The sequence below is a fragment of the Leptonychotes weddellii genome, chromosome 14, assembly GCF_054177405.1.
Source record: "Leptonychotes weddellii isolate Sample4059 chromosome 14, ASM5417740v2, whole genome shotgun sequence".
NCBI classification, from domain to species: domain Eukaryota; kingdom Metazoa; phylum Chordata; class Mammalia; order Carnivora; family Phocidae; genus Leptonychotes; species Leptonychotes weddellii.
In genome coordinates this window covers 52,628,144-52,651,792 of record NC_138382.1, presented here as the reverse complement: position 1 = coordinate 52,651,792, position 23,649 = coordinate 52,628,144, and the positions used below count along the sequence as shown (strand labels likewise).

General features: G+C 38.1%; 2 protein-coding genes across 10 annotated transcripts in view; one reads left to right on the top strand and one right to left on the bottom strand.

Annotated features, from left to right (window-relative positions):
* The window catches only part of ERP44 (endoplasmic reticulum protein 44), a 90,116-nt gene extending 79,802 nt beyond the window's left edge, over positions 1–10,314 (top strand). For both annotated transcript variants that reach the window (XM_006741096.3, XM_081803280.1), the window contains 2 exons: positions 8,126–8,228; positions 10,091–10,314. In XM_006741096.3, coding sequence (XP_006741159.1) covers positions 8,126–8,228; positions 10,091–10,192 — 205 coding nt within the window. In that variant the 3' untranslated portion in view covers positions 10,193–10,314. The remainder of the gene's footprint in view (positions 1–8,125; positions 8,229–10,090) is intronic.
* STX17 (syntaxin 17) overlaps positions 1,075–23,649 on the bottom strand; it is a 67,593-nt gene continuing 45,018 nt past the window's right edge. The window contains exons 8-13 of one of the 8 annotated variants that reach the window (XM_081803285.1): positions 15,766–23,606; positions 15,512–15,654; positions 14,162–14,238; positions 12,576–12,672; positions 10,960–11,736; positions 10,344–10,923 (exon numbers count right to left, since the gene is read on the bottom strand). In XM_081803285.1, the coding sequence (XP_081659411.1) occupies positions 23,367–23,606 (240 nt within the window). In that variant the 3' untranslated portion in view covers positions 10,344–10,923; positions 10,960–11,736; positions 12,576–12,672; ... (1 more) ...; positions 15,512–15,654; positions 15,766–23,366. Of the gene's footprint in view, positions 5,525–10,343; positions 10,924–10,959; positions 11,737–12,575; positions 12,673–14,161; positions 14,239–15,511; positions 15,655–15,765; positions 23,607–23,649 lie in introns of those variants that run through there. The other 7 variants (XM_081803286.1, XM_081803287.1, XM_081803288.1 and 4 more) reach the window with 7 other exon arrangements.

The window sequence follows — 23,649 nt, the reverse complement described above, 5'->3', positions numbered from 1 at the left end:
TGACAAAACTGCTTATATTTAAGGTGTATAACGTGATATTTTGATATATGTATACACTGAAATAATTACCACAGTCAAGCAAATTAATGTATCCATTACCTCACTTTTTTTTTTGGTGAGAACAATTAAAATCTACTTACTCTCTTAGCAAATTTCAAGTATATAATACCTATAGTCACCGTGCTGTACATTAGATTTCTAGAACGTACTCTTCCTGTAGCTGGTATTCTAACTGTACCCTTTGACCAACATTTTCCCATTCTCTCCCACTCCAGTCCCTCGGAAGTTCTGCTCTTTTAGATTCCACCTATATGAGATCATGCAGTGTTTGTCTTTCTGTGTCTGGCTTATTTCACTTAGTATAATGTCCTCCAGGTTCATCCATGTTGTTGTAAATGACAGGATTTCCTTCTTTATTAAGACTGAACAATATTCCTGTGTGTGTGTACACCATATTTTCCTTACCTATTCATCAATAGATGGATACTTGGGTTTTTTCTCTATCTTGGCTATTAAGAGTAATGCTGCAGTGAACACGGGAGTGAAGATAACTCTTCAAGACAATGCTTTGATCTCCTTCGGGTATATTTCCAAAAGTGGGATTGTTGGGTCATATATGGTAGTTCTATTTTTTTTTTTTTTAAGATTTTATTTATTTATTTATTTGAGAGAGAGAGAGAGAAACAGCATGAGAGGGGATAGGGTCAGAGGGAGAAGCAGGCTCCCCGCTGAGCCGGGAGCCTGATATGGGACTCGATCCCAGGACTCCGGGATCATGACCTGAGCCGAAGGCAGTCGCTTAACCAACTGAGCCACCCAGGCACCCCGGTAGTTCTATTTTTAATTTTTTAAGTAACCTACCTCTGTAGTGGGTGTACCAGTTTACATTCCTACCAACAGTGTACAAGGGTTCCCTCTTATCCAGATCCTGGCCAACACTTACCTTTTGTCTTTTTGATAAAAGCCATTCTAACAGGTGCGAGGTGATAGCTCGTTCAGGTTTTGATTTCCATTTCGCTGATGATTAGTGATACTGAGCACAACAGTACCATGTACCTGTTGGCTGTTTGTACGTTTTCTTTCTTTTTTTTTTTAAAGATTTTTTATTTATTTATTTGAGAGAGAGAGCATGAGAGGGGGGAGGGTCAGAGAGAGAGGCAGACTCCCCGCTGAGCAGGGAGCCCGATGTGGGACTCGATCCCGGGACTCCAGGATCATGACCTGAGCCGAAGGCAGTCACTTAACCAACTGAGCCACCCAGGCGCCCTGTACGTTTTCTTTTGAGAAATGTCTTTTTTTTTTTTAAATGTCTTTTCAGGTCCTTTGCCCATTTTTAAATCAGGTTGTTTTCTTGCTCGAGTTGTTTGAGTTCCTTTTATTTTTTGGATATTAATCCCTTATCTGATAGATGGTTTGCAAATAGTTTCTCCCAGTTTGTAGGTTGCCTCTTCACTCTGTTGTTCTCTTTACCATGCAGCTTTTTAGTTTGGTGCAATGACATGTGTTGGTCTTTGGTTTTTTGCCTATGCTTTTGGGGTCATTTCCAAAAAATCATTGCCCAGACCAGTATCAAGAAGCTTTTCCCCTATGTTTTCTTATAGTGTTACAGTTTGTCAGTTCTCACATTTAAGTCTTTAATCCATTTTGAGCTGATTTTTGTATATGGTATGAAGTAATGGTCCAATTTAATTTTTTTGCCAGCACCATTTATCTAAAAGACCATCCTCGAGGTGCTGGGTGGCTCGGTTAAGTGTCCAACTCTTGATTTTTGGCTTGGGTCATGAGATCGAGCCCTGTATCATGTACCGCACTGGGTGTGGGGCCTGCTTGAGATTCTCTCTCTAGGGGCGTGTGGGTGGCTCAGTCAAGTGGCTGACTCTTGGTTTTGGCTCAGGTCATGTTCTCAGGGTCATGGGATTAGCCCTGCATCAGGCTCTGCGCTCAGGAGGGAATCTGCTTATCCCTCTCCCTCCCCCTGCTCCTCTCCCCGCTCTCTCTCTCAAATAAATATTGAAAAAAAAAAAATTCTCTTTCCCTCTGCCTCCACCCCTGCTCATGCTCTCTCAATAAAATACCATACTTTCCACCTTGTTTATTCTTGGCAAGTTTGTCAAAGATCAGTTGACTGTTAATGTGTGGATTTATTTCTGGGCTGTCTGTTATGACCCCCCTTGGTTTATGTCTTTTTTTTTTTTTTAAGATTTTTATTTATTTGAGAGAGAGAGTATGAGAGGGGGGAGGGTCAGAGGGAGAAGCAGACTCCCCGCTGAGCAGGGAGCCTGATGTGGGACTTGATCCCGGGACTCCAGGATCATGACCTGAACTGAAGACAGTCGCTTAACCAGCTGAGCCACCCACGTGCCCGGTTTATGTCTTTTTATACCAGTACTATACTGTTTTCATTACTATAACTTTATAGTATATTTTGAAATCACACAGTGTGATGCCTTCATCTTTTTTCTTCTTGAGACTGTTCTTGCTTTGGCTATAGTTAGGTCTTTTGTGGAATTTCAAAATTTTTTCTGTTTATGAAAAATGCCATTGGAATTTTGATAGGGATTGCACTGAATTTGTAGATTGCTTTAGGTAGTATGGACATTTTAACAATATTCTTCCAATCCATGAACTCAGGATATCTTGCCATTTATTTGTGTCTTCTTCCATTAGTGTTTTACAGTTTTCAATATACAGCTCTTTCACCTCCTTGGTTAAATTTATTCCTAGGTATTTTATTGTTTTTGATAAAGATGTCTACTCTAGGAGACAAACTGAGGGTTGCTGGAGGAGAGGTGGGGGGGAATGGGGTAACTGGGTCATGGGCATTAAGGAGGGCACATGATGTAATGAGCAGTGGGTGTTATACGCAACTGATGCATCACTGAACTCTACCTCTGAAACTAATACACTGTATGTTAATTAATTGAATTTAAAAAGAAAAAAAAGATGTCCACTCTCACCAGCTGTATTTAGTATGATACTGGAAGTCCTAGTAAGTACCGTAGGACAAAAAATAAATAAATAAATAAATAAGAAGTGTTATGACTAGAAAGAAACTCTTTGTAGATAACATGATTGTGTATGTAGTAGAAATTCCCAGTAAATTTACAAGAAAGCTCCTAGAACTAATGAGTTCAGCAGGATACAAGGTCACCTTCTTAAAAATCACTTTTATTTCTATATATTAACAATGAACATTTGGAAACCCAAAAATGTTTAAACTACCATTCATAATAGGCTCCAAAAGAAAGAAAAAAGAACTACATATACCTCTAACGATGACAATTACAAAACGCCAATGAAAGAAATCAAAGATGACCAAAATTAATGGAGAAACATACTGTGTTCATGGATTAGAAGATTCAACACTGTTTAGATGTCAGTGCTCCTCAAGTTTATCTATAGATTTAATGCAATTTCAAACAAAATCTAAGTACATTTTTTTGTAGCTACAGCTGATTCTAAAATTTATATGGAAAGGTAAAACTGGAATAATTGAAACAAAACAACTGAAAAAGAAACAAAGGATTCATAATACCTGATTTTAAGACCTAATACAGCTGAAATATTTACGACAGCATAGTATTTGTGAAAAAAATAGGTATGTATTGCTGTGGAACAGAATAGAGAGTCTAGAAATAGGTATATAAATAGTGATTTTTTTTTTAAAGATACAAAGACAATTCAATGGAAGGGGATAATCTTTTTAATAAATGGTGCTTTAGCACCTAAACATCTCCATAAAAGAAACTCCTATAAAAAAATAACTCAGAATTGTAGACCTAAGTGTAAAAGGTAAAACTGTAAAACTCGTAGGAGTAAATGCAGAAACTCTTTCTGACCTGAGCTCTTAGTACACCCAAAGCACTATCCATAAATGAAAAAATTGATAATTGGCTTTCACAAATTAAAAACTTTTGTTCCATAAAAGATACTGTTAGAATCCAAAGAAGAGGGCGCCTGGGTGGCTCAGTTGGTTAAGCGACTGCCTTCGGCTCAGGTCATGATCCTGGAGTCCCGGGATCGAGTCCCGCATCGGGCTCCCTGCTCAGCAAGGAGCCTGCTTCTCCCTCTGACCCTCTCCCCTCTCATGTGCTCTCTGTCTCTCATTCTCTCTCTCTAAAATAAATAAATAAAATCTTTAAAAAAAAAAAAAATCCAAAGAAGATATACAAATGGCAAGTAAGCACATGAAGAGGTGCTCAACATCATTGATATTAGAGAAATGCAAATTAAAACAATGAGGGCCGCCTGGGTGGTTCAGTCGTTAAGCGTCTGCCTTCGGCTCAGGTCATGATCCCAGGATCCTGGGATCGAGCCCCGCATCGGGCTCCCTGCTCTGCGGGAAGCCTGCTTCTCCCTCTCCCACTCCCCCTGCTTGTGTTCCCTCTCTCGCTGTGTCTCTGTCAAATAAATAAATAAAATCTTTAACAAAAATAAAAAACAAAAAACCACAGTGAGATCCCATTATACATTTTTTAGAATGGCTAAATTTAAGGACTTCTTATATCCTAGGTGAGAATATGGAACAGCTGAACTCTTACATGTTGCTGGTGGGGTTGCAGAATGATATAGCCACTTTAAACAACGTGGTAGGTTTTTTTTAAAAAGTTAAACAGATACCTTCCATATAAGCCAGTATTTTTCCTAGACACAAAAACCTGTGTACAAATGTTTGTAGTAGCATTGTTCAGAATCACCAAAGTCTTGAAAGAACCCAAATACTCTTCAGTGGGTAAAAGGAGAAACTAATTGTGGTATATCCACTCAGTGGAATGCTATTCAGTAAATAAAGGAACAAAGTTATACATGCAACAGAATGGATAAATCTCAAAAGCAGTATGCTAAATAAAAGAAGCCAGTCTCATGGTTACATGCTGTATGATTCCAAGTACAAGACGTTTTGGAAAAGGCAAATTATAGGAACAGAGAACAGATCAGTGGTTGGCAAGAGTTAGGGGAAAGTGGAGGGTTTGCCCAAAAAAAAGAGTGTTGGAATTGTTATGTATCCTGTTTGTGGAGATAGTTACTAGATGCTATGTGCATATGTTAAAACTCAGAACTATATGGCTAGAAGAAAGAATTCCACTGTATGTCAATTTTAAAAAATAAAAATGCTTCTCACTGTAATATACATATGTCAAAGTTCATTTAATGACACTTAACATTTGTGCATTTCACAGTCCCTAAATTTTGTATCACCTAAAAATCAAAATTGAAAACAGAAAAGTGTCTGAAAGGTGGGAAAGAAACACTTAGGTGTTCTAATTAGAAAAATTGTACCCCAAAGTATAAAAATATAACTGAATTTATTATGGCAAGGATCCATTTATTTTCCTTTTTAGCACGTGACCATGTTGTCTGTTTTCTTGACAGTATACTGTGATTCACTGATTGTTACTTAATGATGGCTAGTTTCTGGCCACAAGCTAGATAAGAGCTCTTTTGTAATCTGTTTTTCTACCACATCAATTCAGATTCATCGTATCTTCCTTTGCCTTTTGCTCACAATTCTTTCTCTCATCTGCTGACAAGGGGAAAGAATCAAGTTAGGAAAAAATCTGTTTTGAGTGTTCTCTATGAATTTGTTACATTTAAGATTTAATTATAAATTATTTTTTGACTAGCAAAACCAAGTCACACTGTATTGGTTCTGTCGGCTTTGGACTTTATAAAATAACAAACTTAACAGGGGCTTAAACATTGGAGACCATTTGTGATTCTTTGATTTGAATGGATATATTGTAGAGGTTTGCTGTGGGTGACAGTAGATGATGTCATACTAAATTTAAATTGATCTCTCAGTGTTTATCTTTAGTGCATGTGCAATTTCTTCAGCCCCACAGAACCTTTCAGAAGCATTTCCGTCAATACAGCTACCTGACAGTCATTTGTATTTTAAACTGTGCATTTGACACCTGCTGGTCTCTGTTGCATTGGAGTTAGTGGGGAACCAAAATGGGTGTACAATGAAGTTATTGGTTGGTACATCTCGGTGGGAGTTATTGAAGGGAAGAAGCAGCACTTGCAGGACCTCAGGAGAGGATAAAAAGAAACTAGCAGTTTTAACACAAGCTAGCTATTCTTTGCTACCAAAAATGATGATTTAAAAAGTGAGGCAATTCTACTGAATTAAAGTGTTTATGGACCTTGCATTTTAATTCTTGTTAAGACATACGAAGAAAGGTTTAAAATATATAATGAATTTTCAAAATGCCAAGATTTCAGTAGAAGACTGACAATTCGTATGAGCAGAAATATAAATTAAAATGGTGGAAAAATGCTTAATTTCTGAAGAAATGGAAATTAAAATGCAGGTGTCTTTTATTAAAGTAGTAAAACAATTTTTAATAAACATGTTGGCAAGCTTTCAAAGAACAGGTAGACAAATAGCAAAAATTGACTGTTTTGTCAGTATAACGTGCCCACACTTAGTCAAAGTTCTTATTTACTCAACAGATCTCAGCTTATGATGGTTTGACTTACAATTTTTTGCTTTATGGTGGTACAAAAGCAATACACATTTAGTAGGAACTATACTTTGAATTTTGATCTTTTCCCAGGCTAGTGATGTGTACTAAGATACTCCCTTGTGATGCTGGCTATCAGCAGTGAGCCACAGCTCCCAGTAAACCTCGTGATCACAGGCATCAACAACTGACACACTTACTGTACCCAGGCAACTATTGTTTCTCACTTGCAGTACAGAATTTGTTACATATCAAGTACTTTGTTATAAAATAGGCTCTGTGTTAGATGATTTTGCTCAAGTAGGGTGTTTTAAGTGTTCTGAACACATTTAAGGTAGGCTGGGTGTATTAAATGTATTCTCCACTTACGATTTTTCAATGTAGGGTAGGTTTATTGGGCTGTATCCCCCTTGTAAGTTGCAGAAATCTATATTCCTACTTTATTGGATACAACTCAAGGAGATAAAAAAAGGCTGATACGTGAATCTGCTTAGCCTTGTAATAGTCTGTTTTGCTACGGTGCATGTCTCTGTAGTGCAAATTTGCTCATAGAGTGAGTGGTAATTAGGGAAATGATGTTAATATAAGTGAGTTGTGTTGGTTCATATTCTTTCCCTTAGAATGTTTTGAAGCCATCAAAGAAAAGTTTTTTCACCATTAAAGAGAATGCTTTCGGGGCACCTCGATGGCTCAGTAGGTTAAGCGACCAACTCTTAATTTCGGCTGGGGTCATGATCTCGGGGTTCTGAGATCAAGCCACACGTCTGGGCTCTGCGCTGATTCTCTCCCTCTGCCCCACCCTCTACTCACAAGCACATGCACTCTCTAAAATATTTTTTAAAAGAGAATGCTTTAGTGGTGTATGAAGACCTCCCCCAACCCAAAAAGTGGGGGAGGGTCAGTTTCATGGCCTTGAGAAGTGCTTTGCTTTTCACAGTATTAAGTGGAGCTTAATCCAGTGAGCTGCCCATGTGGCTAAAGTTGTGAGATTTTACCTTACGCTTACAGGGAAAAAAAAAACCAAAACATGAAAAAGCTACACCCTGGTTTAAATTATTTTGATAAAATTGGTTCTACTGGCGGTGAATGCCCTCAAGGACCTCAGTTTGTATCTCAAAAAAGGACTTACAGGCTCTAGGTTAAGGCTACAGAGGATCACCTGGCCGACACAGTGCAAGAGGCTGAACAGCGCTATTTTTTGTTCAGGCTCTTCGTAGTACTCTGGTTACAAAGCTACATAGTTTTAAGTGGTTAGCCCCTAATGCTATTTTTCCCTTGAATCCTGTTAATTTTAGTGTGATTTTGCAGAACATGAGTTTTTTTTAGTTACATGTATTAAGGAAAATATATAAATGCCCAACAATAAGGGATGGTTTAAGTTTTAAGACAACATCTTGATAGACTCTAATGCATCTGTTAAAGTGAGCATAGAAACATTTCTATGAAACAAGTGCAAGAATTAGAACACAAAACTGAGCATCTACATTTCATGATTATAACTGTATAAAAATTTCGGCATATACCTGGCCGATGATAGTTATGGTTAAGATTGTAGGTAAAATTTAAAAAAAAAATTTTTTTTAATGTGTGAAGTTGGTAAAATAGAGGTAAGTTCATTTTAACAGTTTAAGCTAAATTTTTATCTTACTTTGTTTTAGAATTCCTGGAAAACTCAAGCAGTTCGTATTTGACTTACATTCTGGAAAATTGCACAGAGAATTCCATCATGGTCCTGACCCAACCGATATAGCCCCAGGACAGGTAGGATTCTTGTTTTTCAGTGGGAACTCTTTCTTTTTCAGTTAGCCTTGAAGAGGATCTAAAGCTCTTGTATAGGCTTGAGTTTCTGCTCGTAAAGATCTTTATAATGAAATTCTGAATAGACTCTAAATAATAAATTATGTTCCTTTTAAAATTAATTTTTAAAGCTAAAGAACTTCAGAAAAGTTGCAAGAATGATACAGTATAGTTTCTTGATCACATAAACTGAAGTAGTGTATGTCCTGTGGAATATGGGTAAAAGATTAAATACTATTGGCTTCAAATACAGAAGGAGGAGGTAAGAATTAGAAGTAGGTAGATCAGTGAAGAAGTCAGTGGGTTCCATTAACTGGTCAAGTCTTCCTCTGTGGCCAGGAGATTGACCACACTACAAAGAAAATAATCATTTGGTATTCTTGCAGCCTTCACCAATACAGTATTTATAATGTTCAAAACTTAAGGTTTAATGCAGCTTTTCATTTGAGATTTAGAATGCTTCACAACTATTTATGAAAATTTTGTATTTGCTTTTTATATAACTTTTAGCCTGAGAATTTGACTTTTCTACCATGTAATTTCTACTACAAATATATTTCTATGTTCCTGCTTTGTTAAACACCTCTGAAAATTGCATGTTGATGTATTATTGATTTATATCCTGTCTGTTACCATTATACTGAGAGGGAAGATGATATATAACAAAACTCTTATTTCATATGCCCAGAACTTAACTGTTTTGCCCAAGGAACCTCCACATAGAAAAATAAAATCTAGTTCAATTTTTCTTGAAGATTAAGTTGTGTCAGGAGTTCCCTTTAGGAATCCAATGACATGCTTTTTCCTTGAAGTGGGAGGTCAGATTTTTCTTTGATAATTAAGCAACTATAGAAGCAAACGGTTTGTTGGCAATAACCCAAAGGCGATTATTTCCCTCAGGAAAGTAGGCCTGCTTAATATTTTATCAGATTAGGAAAAAATGTTAGTTACCATTATTGTATTATCCTGATTTATTTCAGCTTCTCCATTAGACAGTGAACTTCTTATATTTTATAGTAATATAATTATGGCCTAAACCAAACCTATATCTAACTACAAATAAAAAATGTATTAGGGAAAGGGAACATGACAAAATAAAATGGGAAATTTGCAGACATTGCTTTCCCATTAAAAATGGGAATGAGCCAGTATCCAGGGTATATAACACAGGCACTATGTGCCTATGTTAACTACAGGGGATATTAAAAAACAATGAGAGCATGGTTGTTCTTGAGGAGCTCATCGTGTGGAGATAAAGACTACACACCGCCTTTTCTTTGAAATTCTTGGAAGTCACTTACAGTTCTGTGTATTTTTGTCCATTGTTGGTGCACAAGTGAAATACTGCAGAAATGCGTTTCTTACAGAATGGAAGTGTTTATTTTCCTAGGTCAACTAAATTCTGGTATCCAGGTAATTGCTAAATGAAAGCTCTATCTACAGAGTAGGTGCCTTTAATCCTCTTTGTAGTCATTTTTAAGAAGGAAGGAAGGATTTGGGCCAACTTAGTCATGGTTGTGCTGCCTGTACAAAATAACCTAGAAAGCACTTAGGTGTCCGGTATTTTGTTTCCTTCCACTACACCTCAGGAACTGCCGACAGGTCCAAAGGTGTGGGCTCTATGGCAGCCTTGCCCTAGAGAGTATTATTAGTAAGGGCATTTGAATGGGGAAAGCAAGATTTCAAACTTAACTCTGGCCTTTGGCACACAGTAGCTATCTTTATTAAGCAAATAATTACAAAACAACTACCATTCATCTGGTACTTTTAATAAAACAGTATAGCTCCATAAAATATATTGATATGTTTTATTCTTTCTCTTGCAGCAAGTCCAAGACGTAGCAAGCAGTCCACCTGAGAGCTCCTTCCAGAAATTAGCACCCAGCGAATATAGGTATACTTTATTGAGGGATCGAGATGAGCTTTAAAAACTTGAAAAACAATTTGCAAGCCTTTCAAACAGCAGCATCAACTTACATGGTGGAAATAGTAAACCTATATTTTCATAATTCTATGTGTATTTTTATTTTGAATAAACTGAAAGAAGTTTTGGGTTTTTAATTTTTTTTGCTCCCCCTGACTCAAAATGCATTGTCCTTTAATATAGCCTCTTTTTAAAAATCTGTTAGGGATAAAAAAATAAAAATAAAAATCAGAGGCCTATCTTTGCTTTAAATCTGTCCTGTAAAATTTTTATAAATCAAGTGAAAGGTGACTGACAGTACCAGAAACATACCATTAACTTGCACTGCTAGGTTAGGGAGGACTTAGGGATGTCTCCTGTGTAGTATGTGCTTTTCTTTATATACGATCAATTCTGTTGGTATTTTCATTGTCACATTTCTCAAAGCTAAGAGGGTATATATTCTGGATACTTGGGAGGGGAATAAATTAAAATTTTCACACTGTGTACCGTGTTTTACTGATTGGTCGGATATTGCTTATGAAAATTCCATAGTGGTATTTTTTGGATTCTTAATATGTAACTTAAACATACTATGAAGAGGAGGAGAGCCATAAGCCAGAACATTTGGCAGAAATTGTCCTTATGAATTAAGAAAAAGAAAATGAAAAGTGTTATTAAATTTCTTTGTGTTTGTCTAACGAAATGGCATATGGATGGCATTTAAAACTTTGAATTATACCTAAGTCTGAGATACTAGTAGAGTAGGTTACCAGTATTGAACCAGATGACTTTTAAGTCTCCTCCTGTCATGACACGTGAATTTCAAAGACAAAAACCAGCAGAGAAATTGTATTTCAATAATTCTGATCTTCTATCTTGTAGAGTCTTGTTATAGTAGTATAGATCAAAAACAAAGACAAGGCACATAATGTTTTCAATTTTTTTCCATTGTGAAATTGTCAGAGGACCTACCACCCCCTCTAGATTCCCTAGGCCTGCAGTGTATAGTCAAATGGGTCCCTGTGCCAGGCCTCAATAGTGCCAGGGAACAAAACCAGAGGGAGAGGACCCTCAGTGTCATATCAGGAAGCCCAATGCCAGAGGACAGACAGGTTCAAAATTGGCTTTCCTCTGGGCCTGGGTTGGTGCTATAGGCCAAGAGTCATTTTATACTTGGAGTCTAAGTCAATCCCAGTTTGGGGAAAGATTATTTTTAAGCTTAAAAGGCTGACATGTGCCATTATATGTAGTGTGTAATATATGTAACATCTTCCAATTCTTTTAAAATAAAGTGAATATTTATAATGCATATTTAATGATTGTTATTTTTAAAAAATCAGCCTAGAACTCTTAGTTATGCATGACTTAAACATCATTTCATTCAGAATAATAAATGTTGTTAATAAGGTGATAAGGGGCATGTTTAGTATATCTTACCAGATTGTTAATTAGAAAGGCAGGACAGAAATTCCTCAAGGTTGGGTCTTAGTTCTGTTCAATTCAGTGCTTTTAATCAGTAACTCTGAAATCGAAGTTGTAGTCTTCAGGTCAGAGGATGGACCAGATCTGAGGCACTTAGAATGAAAATTCATGAACATTCAACAGGGCAGCGCACAACACCAAGAGCAGCATATGCAATTAACTGGAATAAATTTATAATCCTGTAATTGGCTTTAAAAATATTATAAACAAAAGATAACACTCAAATATTGGATTGCAGAGAGCTGAATTGAGAGTGGTTATGAAAAAGGCCTCAAGGAACACATGTTCAATGTGATCGAAGGTAACGGAGTGGCTGTTAAAATAGATTTGACGCTGCATGATTTAGCTTTTATGCGTATTGGGACTTAAATGTTTATTGAATGAGTGAGATGCAAAGTGATGTCAGGTAATTTTTGTACCCCTCAAGAGCTTGAGCACTCATCAGGACTGGGTGCCCAATTTTATAAAAGGAAAAGGAAAAAAAAAAAAACTCAAGTGCAAAACACCAAAATACATTAGAGAAATTAAGTTTTTGCCATAGGGCTAGTGCATGGCTGGGGTGGCGGGGGGGAGGGTGAGGAGGAGGCGTGTGGCTAAGAAAATGAGAAAGGAAGTTAGAGAAAGAATGGGAGCTGATTGTACAAGGCCTTGAATGCCAAGCTTAAGAGGTTTGTACTGTATCTTATAGGCAGTAGAGATCCACTCACAGATTTTCAAACCAGGAAGTATGTTCATATTTAAGTATGAGAAAGGATATTGTGGCAGCGGGTCTAGATATGATAAAATGGGTCCTGCACAGGAGAGAATGGCCAGAACTAAGACATGGAGAGGAACAGATACAACAGATGACAAAAGATGTAGATTCCATTGGGATTTGTCACCAGTTGGACTACAGAGAGAACGTCCAGGTATCTAGAACTCACAATTTACACTTCTTCCCCTCTGAACCATGCATCGGAGAATGTCATAGGTGGAAGTCTTCTCATTTATCCAGTCTACTTTGGGCCTCAGGCTCCTCAGCTGTGAAGAGAGGGGATGCAAGACTGAAGAACAGCTGAGTTGCAAAACCCAAACTAGAAGCAGTCTCTTCTGCCTGTCAACCTGCTACCTTTTCGCGTTTTTAAAAAATTGGTCTAGTAGTAACGGGGACTATAAAAGGATGAAAACTTCCTCTAGATGAAATTCTAAATATGTTTTTTAAATAGTTAAATGAACCTGGAGAGGAAGCTAGAGAATAGGCATCTAAAGCATCTCATTGAGCTCCATGATGAAGTTGTCAAAGATCACATACAAAGGAAGGAAAAATTGGCATGATAAAGGCCAAAAAGGAGAGTGAAATATGTAAGTGTTGAAATATTAAAGCTCAATGAGCTTAACTTTGCAGAAAGTGCGAAATTTGCCAAGAAGGCATTAAAAAAATAGGAAAACCTGAGGGCAAAAAGAATAGATGAAGGAGTGTAATGGATTAACAATTAAGAAAAGCAGAATAACTCAACTTTTGTTTTTTCTCTGACAAGGAGATGTAGTCTAGCAGGGCTAAAATAAAATGACATTAAACAAAAAAGCAAAAATGAGAAGTAAAAACAATCTTGCCACCTTAAATAATTTCAGGGCTCTTTGGACCAAAGAGTATCCCAAAGAGCTGCTGGAAGTTACAAGTGCTTTCTGTTAGCAACTATTGGAAATCATGAAGAATGCATGGTGACAGAAGACTGGAAATGAACACACAGTATTCCAGTTTTCAAAATAACTACAGTTAAATGGCTTTAATCATTTTTCTAAATAAAACATTTCATGAATCAAACTGAAGTTAGTAATTTTTTTTGGGGGGGGGAGATTTAAATAGGTGATAAGAGTAAAACAGTAATCAGTTTTTAAGCCCAATATTTAAAGACCCTGAAGACAATAAGTTGTTTCAGGACTTAAATTGTTTTATGTGGATTATAACTGTTTTATGTGTTCATTAAAACAGGTTGGATAGGACCTCTGCTTGGCAACTGTTTTTTAGCTGTGTTTGAATTTTTGTATGTGTTTCCAAGTAATAAAACTATAAAATATTTCTATATTTTAGATTTTTTACTAATTCGTCATAAATATCCTAATGTGAACATTTTACTTTGAATCCAGATGACCAGTCGCAAGCTTCTCCAGTTTTTATTTTTTAATTATTTAATTGTACTTGAATCAGAATGGGAAGCTATATGAACCCATATGCTGATAGCTCAAACCTGCCTTCAGTTGAAGCATCAAAGCTCCCCCTTGCAGAGCACTTTGAGGGAGGGCTGGCCTGCCCTTAAGACAATAGGTTTTGGAGAGGAGGAGGAAAAGTGCAGCCTACAAACTGCTCTTCTAAAATTCCCCCTCTCCTCCTCCCCTGCCTGGCCTAATAAATTCTATCCGTCCTTCAATGCCGAGGACAATTATCACCCCGTGGTCCCACAACTCTTTATGTATTTTAGAAGACCCAGTCTAATACACAGTTGGAAGTACATGTATCCCTTTCTCATACCATGTGAATGCCGTAGATGCAGGAACTCCTCTACCTTTGTATTCCCAGCAATCTAGAGCACTGTAAGATCAGTAATTCTTATGGGAAAAAAAAAAAAAAGCCAAATTACATAATAAATGAACAAAGGACAAGAAAATATCACCATTAACTAGAATGGACTCTGCTCCAGGAAAATTATTAATAGAGGCTGTCATTTTTCTCTATTAACATCTTACTGTAGGGGCACCTGGGTGGTGCAGTCAGTTAAGCATCCAACTCTTGGTTTTGGCTCAGGTCGTGATCTCAGGGTCGGTGGGGGGGTGGGGGGGGGCGGCGGACAGAGCCCTGCATGGGGTTCCGCACTCAGCGGGGAGTTTGCTTGAGGATTCTCTCCCTCTGCCCTCCCGCTCTCTCTCTCAAATAAATAAATCTTAAAAAAATACCTTGCTGTAATAGCAAAGCATTGCTAAGAATTGATCAGCTCTGTTGTCCCAGCTCTGGGCCAATCAGAAGATCATGTACTTGCCTATCTGTGCTGTGTCTCATTTTACTTATTGGGATGGGTGACAGGAAGTAAGCTGCATGGCCACTCTCTGATGCCATTTGTAAACTTGTACATGACACAGGGAGGATCAGATAAATCATGGAAGCCTGATACTATGATTGTTTTCTTGCCCTAACCACTGCCCAAAAGGGCATCTATTCTGACTTACCAATTCTTCATATCTTCATAATGAGCATGGCTTTCCGATTTAACATACTGTTTAATAGTCTATTTCAGAATTTTTCTATATTATAAGGTAAATTACCTGGTCTGTGGCTTCTGAAATAGAACTTTACCTCTTAAATTTTAGACTTTTGCCCAAGCTCAGTGTTCTGGCACCTTTTCTATTTTCTGGTCCCTCAGAAATTACTGGTGGTGCTTTACAATCACATCTACAAGTTCCCACTAACCTTAGGAGGATGCTTTTTATCTAAGCCTAGAAACAATAAATTCTTTTAACACATGGATGCTTTTCTGAGGGGGAGGGAGGGAACAGCTCAGCACTTCTTTTCATTGCCCTTATAACTACGGTGACCACCCTGTAAGACAGGCAAGGTATCAACAGGGAAAGGGAAATTCTAGAAGGGGAAGGCTAAGGAAGTCCTGAGTTGTTGACCCTCACCCTAACCCCAATAACAGGCAGCAATCTGTCACGAACAATTAAACCCAGAGAGGAAAGAAAGGGAACTAGCGTCCATGAAGAATTATTAAGTGCCGCGCACCTTACTCCCTTTCATTCCTATCAACTCACTGAGAGGCTGTTTGGTGGGAAAAGTACATGAACTTGGGTACTGGAGACCTTGGTCAAAATCCTGTCTCATGCCTACCTCTTAACTTCGGCTCTGCCCTTTCTTGATTCCAGTCCTTGCCTGCCTAACAGCAATTACATTCCTGCTGCTACTCCGTTTCAATATTAGGCCATCAGACTGTAAATCCTTCTTGGGTGCCTACTGTTCTGACCCCATCAATCCTATGGTAAGACAGAAGATAAACCCAACTTTTCCACACCATTTCTTCAGTGATTCAGGTCCTGTATCTTCTTTAAGTCAAGACTTTTAGCTGGAAAAAGAAATATCTTTACCTCCAAATTCTTCAATTTTCAATTCGTGGCTCCCAAGTCCTGGAGGTGTTTTCCAGATTTCTTCTGTTGCATCACTCAGTCCTAGGTTAATAGACAAAAGTGAGTACTGAGCAAAGGTTTGAAATGCCTTAGGAGACTTTTTCACATTTCCATGCATATCCCCGAAAGATGGCACCACACACATGCTAGGACCTCATCATTCATTACGTGGAAGTCACTCTTGGGGGGTATTTCTTTTCCCCTTCTCATCACTATATTTCATGCCATAAAATATTCCAAGAAACAGATGACATAGTCCCTGCCCTGAAAGCAGCTTACAATCTAGTTGGCGAGATCATACCACCACAAATGAAAGTTTATAGCTATGAAGTTATAAAACATTGCAGAATTCGCCATAAGTGAATGAAGCCAATGAATTGCAGTGGTTAAGAAATACTGTAGAAATGGAAAACTGGACCATGAAAGTCTTGGACACTAACAGGTTAAGTTTCATGACTATTTATTTTCTCAGTGGGTTTTCAATATCTATGGAATGAATAGCAGGACAGGAAGAAAGCAGGCATTCAATATAAAGCTGGGGATCTCACAGTGGAGAGACAAGAAAGCACAAATCACTTCTTGCATGTGGGAAAGGAAAGCAAATATGCCAAATATACCAAGAACTCCGGCAAAGGTGAGGTTTACTAACTTGCTTGGCAAGGAAGGCAAAAGAACTCCAAAGAGTTCTAACAGTCTTATCTGATAGAAAGCAACACATGAATTCCTTTAAACAAAGAATTATTCAGTTAAAAACATGTATAACCACCCCAGTCGATATTTCCATCCTACCAGCTTCATCACTCACAAGTTTAATTCCTTGGTTTTCTCTGAGCACACTGCTTTTTCGTGTTTTCAACCCTTTGTACATGGAATTCCTCTGCCACCTCAAAGCCCACAACTCTGTCTTCAGTCAGCCATAACCTTCTTGGAGGTACTGGGAAAGGTACATGACTTGGGTATTGGAGACCTTGGTCAAGATCCTAACCCATGCCTACCTCTTAACACATTGTTAAGAGCCTTCCCCTTCTCTTCCAGGCAGCAAATCACTCCATCTTCTGTGTACCTTCATCCTACTTTGTTTATTCCTCTTTTAAGATACTTAACCACGTTCCTGTGATTTACTTGCTTTGTGTACCTGAATTCATTAGCTTGAATGATTTACAAGGGTAGATTCTACAGGTCTAATATTTTTCTATATATGGCTCTGGCATGCAACACACACAGGCATTCAATTCAATGTTTGTTGAATGAATTTATTGCATGTTTCCTTATACAAGCCCCACTCAACAACATAATGAATTCAGTAAGCTTTACAGAATTTGTAGAATTCTCACCACTGGTCTTTTCTTGTGCTGACCCTTGCTAACATCAAGGGTTTAATAGGGGGTTTAATTAATGAAACCCAGGTAAACATCTTTTTAATGATTAACCATAATACAAGAAAATCTCAAGTACTTGAGAAATGTATGAATAACATGTACTCTTGAGTTGTTTTTCTCAAATATTTATTAGTCAAGTTTCTCACAGGAGCTAGACAATAGTCCATTCAAGGCTGGAGTATCTATGCTGCTGAAGAAAAATCCCCATGCTCTGGCTATCAGAAGCACAGGTGACAAGACTGACATTGTTTCAGAGGTTAAGAAATTAAATGTAATTTCTTCTGGGGGGACAAAAGATTTTCCTTAAGAAACAACTTTTAGGCTGACTAGTTGTGTAAAATGTAGTACTGCAGAATTTTCATCTAGACAAATGTAAACAGTTTATTACCAGTTCCTAACTTCACCATAGAAACACCTTAAAATCATTTTTATGGAATGTCTGATTCTCAGTGGCATTGTCAGATGGTGAGTAGTTGAGTTTGAAGAGATAAAGCTGGGGCCAGAATATGGAAAGCTGTGAATGCCAACCTACGGGATTTGAACTTTATCAAGTATTCAGTGGGAGCCACTGGAAATATTTCAGCAGAATAATGGAAGAGGGACCTAGTTCTCATTCTTGTGGCACTGATGTGAGGAATGGCTTAAAGTTGGGGGAAATGAGGTGGGGGGTGTGAGGTAACAGTTTTTTACTAGAGTGATGACCATGAATATATTTATAAATAGATGCAACTAACATTCAAAGTAGAATTGACAGGACCCAGTAAGAGGCTAGATACGAAGAATAGAGTGTCAAGTTGCTAACCACTGAGGTTTATGGTTGGCAAATCCCTGGCTGGAATAGGAGAAGGCAGCCACCACTGAGAAAAAGCTTACCATGGGAGAGAGAGCCAAAATTAGCACTCTGATCTCCTGATCCCCCATCTAATTTTTTTCACTATAGCTATTGCCTCATCTGGAATTTAAGCTGGTCTGAAAGACCATAAGCCTCAGCATGCAACTTGATATGGCATAACAAAACCTTAGTTAAATTACTTCGAGGGTATTTTCTTTTTTCTTAGACCTTGGTATAATTCTAGCTGTTGTGCCAACTAGCTTTGATCTTGGGCAAATAATTTTTATTCAATTTATTTCTTTTGTTAAATTTGCACAGATATATTTCTTATCTCCAAAAACAAATAATTTCTTTGAGAGTGGTGATGTGGATAATAATATTCATCTTTTGCCATTGATTGTTTATAATACCCAAGAAGTTCCTCTGTAAAACGGTGTCAAATTAATGAATATAAATAGCAAGAACCACCTGTTAGAAACAAAATGTTGTTAAAAACACAAACAGAACCTGAACTGTTTACATTAATTTAGGCTCCCAGGGAAGCTTTCCTGCCTTTTATTAGTCCTATGACTCCTTACGAACATTGTCCAACATTCGTAAGTACCTGACATCCAAAGCCACATTGTACTTTAATACAAGAGATAATACAAGAGAAGAACATGTCCATTTCACAGGAGAGCCTTTTCCCCAGGCTTTTCATCATCCTTCCTCCCAGCTTTTATGTGGCAGCAATGAAGGGCAAAGGAGACCCTGAGAAACACCTTTCAGTTTTAAGTTAACACAAAGCATGGCTTGGGTTAGTTTCTGTTCTTCACTGCAGAGAAATGCTGTACATTACATACTTACATTTTAGGCTTCCTCACCTTCCTGTGATTGATATTACCAGTATTCAGTCCTTAGTCCTGTGCAAACTACTTACAACACTTACAGGCAGCCCACAGAGAAAGGTTTCTGGACTTGTAGGATCCTCCCTTTACAGCATTCAGCTTCACTATAAACTAAAAGTTCTTGCTCCAGGAACTCTGGCCAGCATACCCCCCGTCTGGGCACCCTTAGGTCATTGGCTCCAGCATAGGTGGGTAGGAGAGCTAAGCCAGCAGAAGAAAAGCAAAACTGAGAATGGAAGAGAGGAGAGGTCATAAGGACAAGGGAGTGTAATCCGTGACTAATAAACACTGAGATGCCTTTTCTATGTGGTTTGCAAAATGTCTTTGGAGGCAATTCCAAAAGTAAAGTTTCAAAAATGTTCTAAGTAATACTAATATCCCTACAGTAAGTACGTGGCTTCCCAAGAGTACCATTTTAAAAAGACAGGGGCGCCTGGGTGGCTCAGTTGGTTAAGCGACTGCCTTCGGCTCAGGTCATGATCCTGGAGTCCTGGGATCGAGTCCCACGTCGGGCTCCCTGCTCAGCAGGGAGTCTGCTTCTCTCTCTGACCCTCCCCCCTCTCATGCTCTCTATCTCATTCTCTCTCTCAAATAAATAAATAAAATCTTTAAAAAAAATAAAATAAAATAAAAAGACAGTAATCATTTGATTCTGAGTTACGATAGATTTAAAAAAAAAAAACAGACTTCATTTTCAATATAAAAAAGCACTGCTGAAGAGATGGCTATAACCCATGGAATACGAGGAAATTTGTAGGGATGTGTAGGTGGGACGGAAACATTTTTAATTTTACAGTCTAAGGACCAAATTCAGCACTAGGTACCTTCTACATCAGCCACTATTAAAAACTTTGAGGCTGCAGGACACTTCATGACAAAAGATTAAAAAAAAAAAAAAAACTGCAAACAAACAGCACATGTAATTTCACAGCAAGCCTGCCTTATGGAATATACCAGTATTTGGGTGAAGCAGGATGAATGGCCTACCTTAATTTTATATACAGAAGCAGCATGGTATGAGAGTAACAAATTTTTGTAGTTCAAGAGACCTAGTTAACATCCCTCTGGTTTCAACCTTTTACAGCTGAATAACCTTCTGCAAGTCACTCAACTTCTCTGAGACTCAGTTTCCTTACCTGTAAAATGCCTAGCGAAGTGCCTGGAAAACAGAAGATATTCAATAAATATCCGTTCCTCCATACGGTGTCTTCTTCTTTTCAAACTAAGGGTCACAACCCATTGGTAGGTTATGAAATCAATTTGGTAGGTTGCAACCAGCAATATTTTAAAAACTGAAATAAAAAACATCAGAGTACACTACACATAATGGTATTCTCCATTATACATATTCTGAGTTTTTATATAAATGCATTTTTTACTGTGGGCTACAACCACAAAGTTTCAAAGTCTCTGCTCTACAGAGAAATTCTCAGATTATTGTATCAGAAAGAGTTTAGAAAAACAAAAAAGGTCTTTAGAAGCACTTTTATTCAAATGAACCTCTATTTCCCCCCTCTATTCTGTACTTTTCACCCCTGTAATTTAATTTTATAACTGGAAGTTTGTACCTCTGTAAATTTTAAGAACTTAATCAAAGTGACCCTTATCTTCTAACTTCAATCTAGTAAAAATAAGACATGAATCACAGAGAAGATAAATTTAATCTGATACCCTAGGGCATTAAATTCAGTTTAAGATTGGTTTCTGTGTCATATTAACTAATTCATACCTCTAAGCACTTTACAGTTTATAGGTATATAATTTATAGTTGATTAAACACTTCTAGAAATTTCTACAAAAAGTTAGCTATTAGATTCTATTATGGGGAAATTAGATACAATTTCTAAATGATTTTAAACTATAAAACTTTTTAAAAGGACTGCAATTTGCCTGAGCATGAAGACTTCTGGAGTAATATTCCAATCCTGATGAGTAGTAAAAATCAAAGTCCTATATGAGCACATACAGTGGTATCCCAAACTGGCTGATGAAAAATGCAAGATCCTCAAACAAAATGTAAGCTTCAATTACAATAGGCCTCCTCTCTCCTCCAGTTTCCGTGTAAAACTAGCCTGATAGGGTAATGAGTCCCTAGTGCCATTAAGATGGTGGGCTAAGGGTAGGGGGCACCTGGGTGGCACAGTCGGTTAAACGCGTCCGACTCTTGGTCTCACAACTCAGGGTCGTGAGACTGAGCCCCGCATCAGACTCTATGCTCAGTGTGGAGTCTGCTTAAGACTCCCTCTGCCCCTCCCGCTCATGCTGTCTTTCTCTCTTTCTAAAATAAATCAACATTAAAAAAAAAAAAAAAAGATGGTGGGCTAAAAAGTGTAGCCAGTTGTGGGTTGGCAGAGTGAGAATGATATGGAGCAATGAAGATTGGGCCACATTGAAGGGGAGAATACTTGGAAATTACAGAATTCAATGATACGGCTGAATCTTGATGTAACTATACTTTAAATTCATAATTTTAGCTGACCAGGCCAGACTGGCTGGCCATTGTTAGAGTTACCTATGCGACTGAAGTTTAGCAATCTTGTTTTAAATAAGCACTCTGGATGAGTCCTCGTTCTGGTTTGAATACTCTGTGTTAAAGGACAGCAAAGATCAGAAAATATTTAAAAGGGTGGAGTTCCAAAATAATTACCCTAACCTTACAGGTATCCAGTATCAAATACTGCATCAGAATCTGACACTTATTCAAAGCACTTCCTTTCTGGCATCATACTGAAGATACAAGTCAGCAGATAGCAATACTTGATATTTTCCAGTTATTTAATGCCAGTAAGAAACGGTGCTTTCTCTTCATTAGACTTCATTGGTGAGAGTCAAAAAAGTGTGAGAGAAAGGTCTATCTACATTAGACAAAGAAGTAAAAGGTAGCAAACAAACAATACAAATTAAGAGTAAACTCAACGAGAGAGAAGTGATAAACCATTCAATCACCTGAGGAATCTGTTTGGCTCCTGAGCTCACACATTTTGTGGTAAAGGTGCCCATTTCTCTGCTCTCAGAAAACGGTAAAGATTAAGGCAAAAGGTGGCTCCTTCCTATTTCAAATGAATTGGGGGTACAGGATGAGGCTACCTGTTTTGGCTATTTGAGATAGACACTGGATTGGGCTGGGCCATGCTTGCTATCAATGTCAAGTGTTGGGGTTAGCACCACAAATCCTTCATCAGGATCAGTCTTGGCACCAGGCTTTGTCTATCAGCTTCAATGTGAGAAAAGACTAGCAAGAATGCCATTCTTAGGAAGAAATAACAGCTGTGAAAAGTAAAGCAAAGCATAGAGACAGCAAAGCCTGGGGAAAGGATGGTAGTAACAGAAGTGAGGTAGAAAGCTAGTTCTTAGCTCCCCAAAGGGCCAGCTGAAAAGACTTAGGGTCAGAGATTCCTTGTGTGCCCCGTACATCAGTCTCTTGAAATTTTAAGATGCCCCAAGAAATGAGCTGGTGTCCCCCTGTCTTCTGCTTATTTTTTTACCTCACACTCTAACAATGTTGGAAATATTTGGAGCTTTCTCTTCCTTTCTCTCTTTAACCTAGAGGTTACAGGAAAAGATGAACAGACATGGGAGACAATACAAAAAAGCAGATTATGAGAAGTCCTCATTACACATGGGTAGAATTCACCCCACAAGCCAAAGAACTTTGCAGAATTACAAGGCAGGGAAGGCAGAGGGCACTAGATCTTTGAGGTGTTAAGAGACAGGCTGACAGACCAAGCTTAGTGACTGGCTTAATAGTCCCCTATCACTTGAGATTCTGTGTTCTTTATTTAAAGAGACAGAAGGAGGAGTTCAGAGAAGAAGCCAGTGTCACAAATTAAGGTATCTCAAAGAGTAGTTGTACCTCTCTTTCCTTTTTCTTACACTATTAGTGTCCTTCACCAGAAAACACAGGTGGACCAAACTGTAATAGGGTTCACCAAATGGACTCCATTCTGTAGTTCACCTGCGCCCCTTACTAGATCCTGATTTCCTTATTTGATAAGAAAGGCTCCTGAACTCCCCATTCTTTTCTTTGTTAACAGGCCTAAATAACCTCCTATATTTAGGAGATAAATAAGCATATTCAGAATACACTTAGCCTTAGGGTCTCCAAGTCAGGGTTATGGAATAGACTAGTCTTCCATAATCCATCATATCCATACATCTCAAGTCCTTATCAAAGTTATAAATTCATTTTTCACATTTCCAGGCAAAAATCTGCTCCCTGGCAGTCCTTAAACTTTACCTGACAACATTACACACCCTCAACCCAGGCTCCTCAATCTCTAACATCTCCACTAACACTCCAGCAAACAAAAAGATATATCCACTTATCACAGTTCAATCCCATTTGAGCATCTACAGCCACTATCTTGACATAATCATGTTCCAAAAGCTGACTGAGTGTCCAACAGTAGCAAAGGTCCTCATTAGGATAAACATATTGGTGCCAATAATACTGAAGTTTGGTTTTTAACTGCATTTTTTGTCAGTTTGGCTGGGAAGATCTGGACAGCTGGAAGTGAGCTTCTCCATCATTTTCTGTTTCTTTCTTTGTATCAATTTTCCACCTGTGAAGCCCAACACCCCACCACCAAGTGCAGCTGCAATTCCTGCCACTTTGAAGCCTGCAAGGAGGCCAATCGGACCCCCCACCACTCCTCCGATGAGTGCACCTGCCACAGGCAGAGCTGCCAGCTTGTATTTTGCAGCCTGTAAAAAAAAAAAAAAAAAAAATTCAATTTAGAAATTGAGT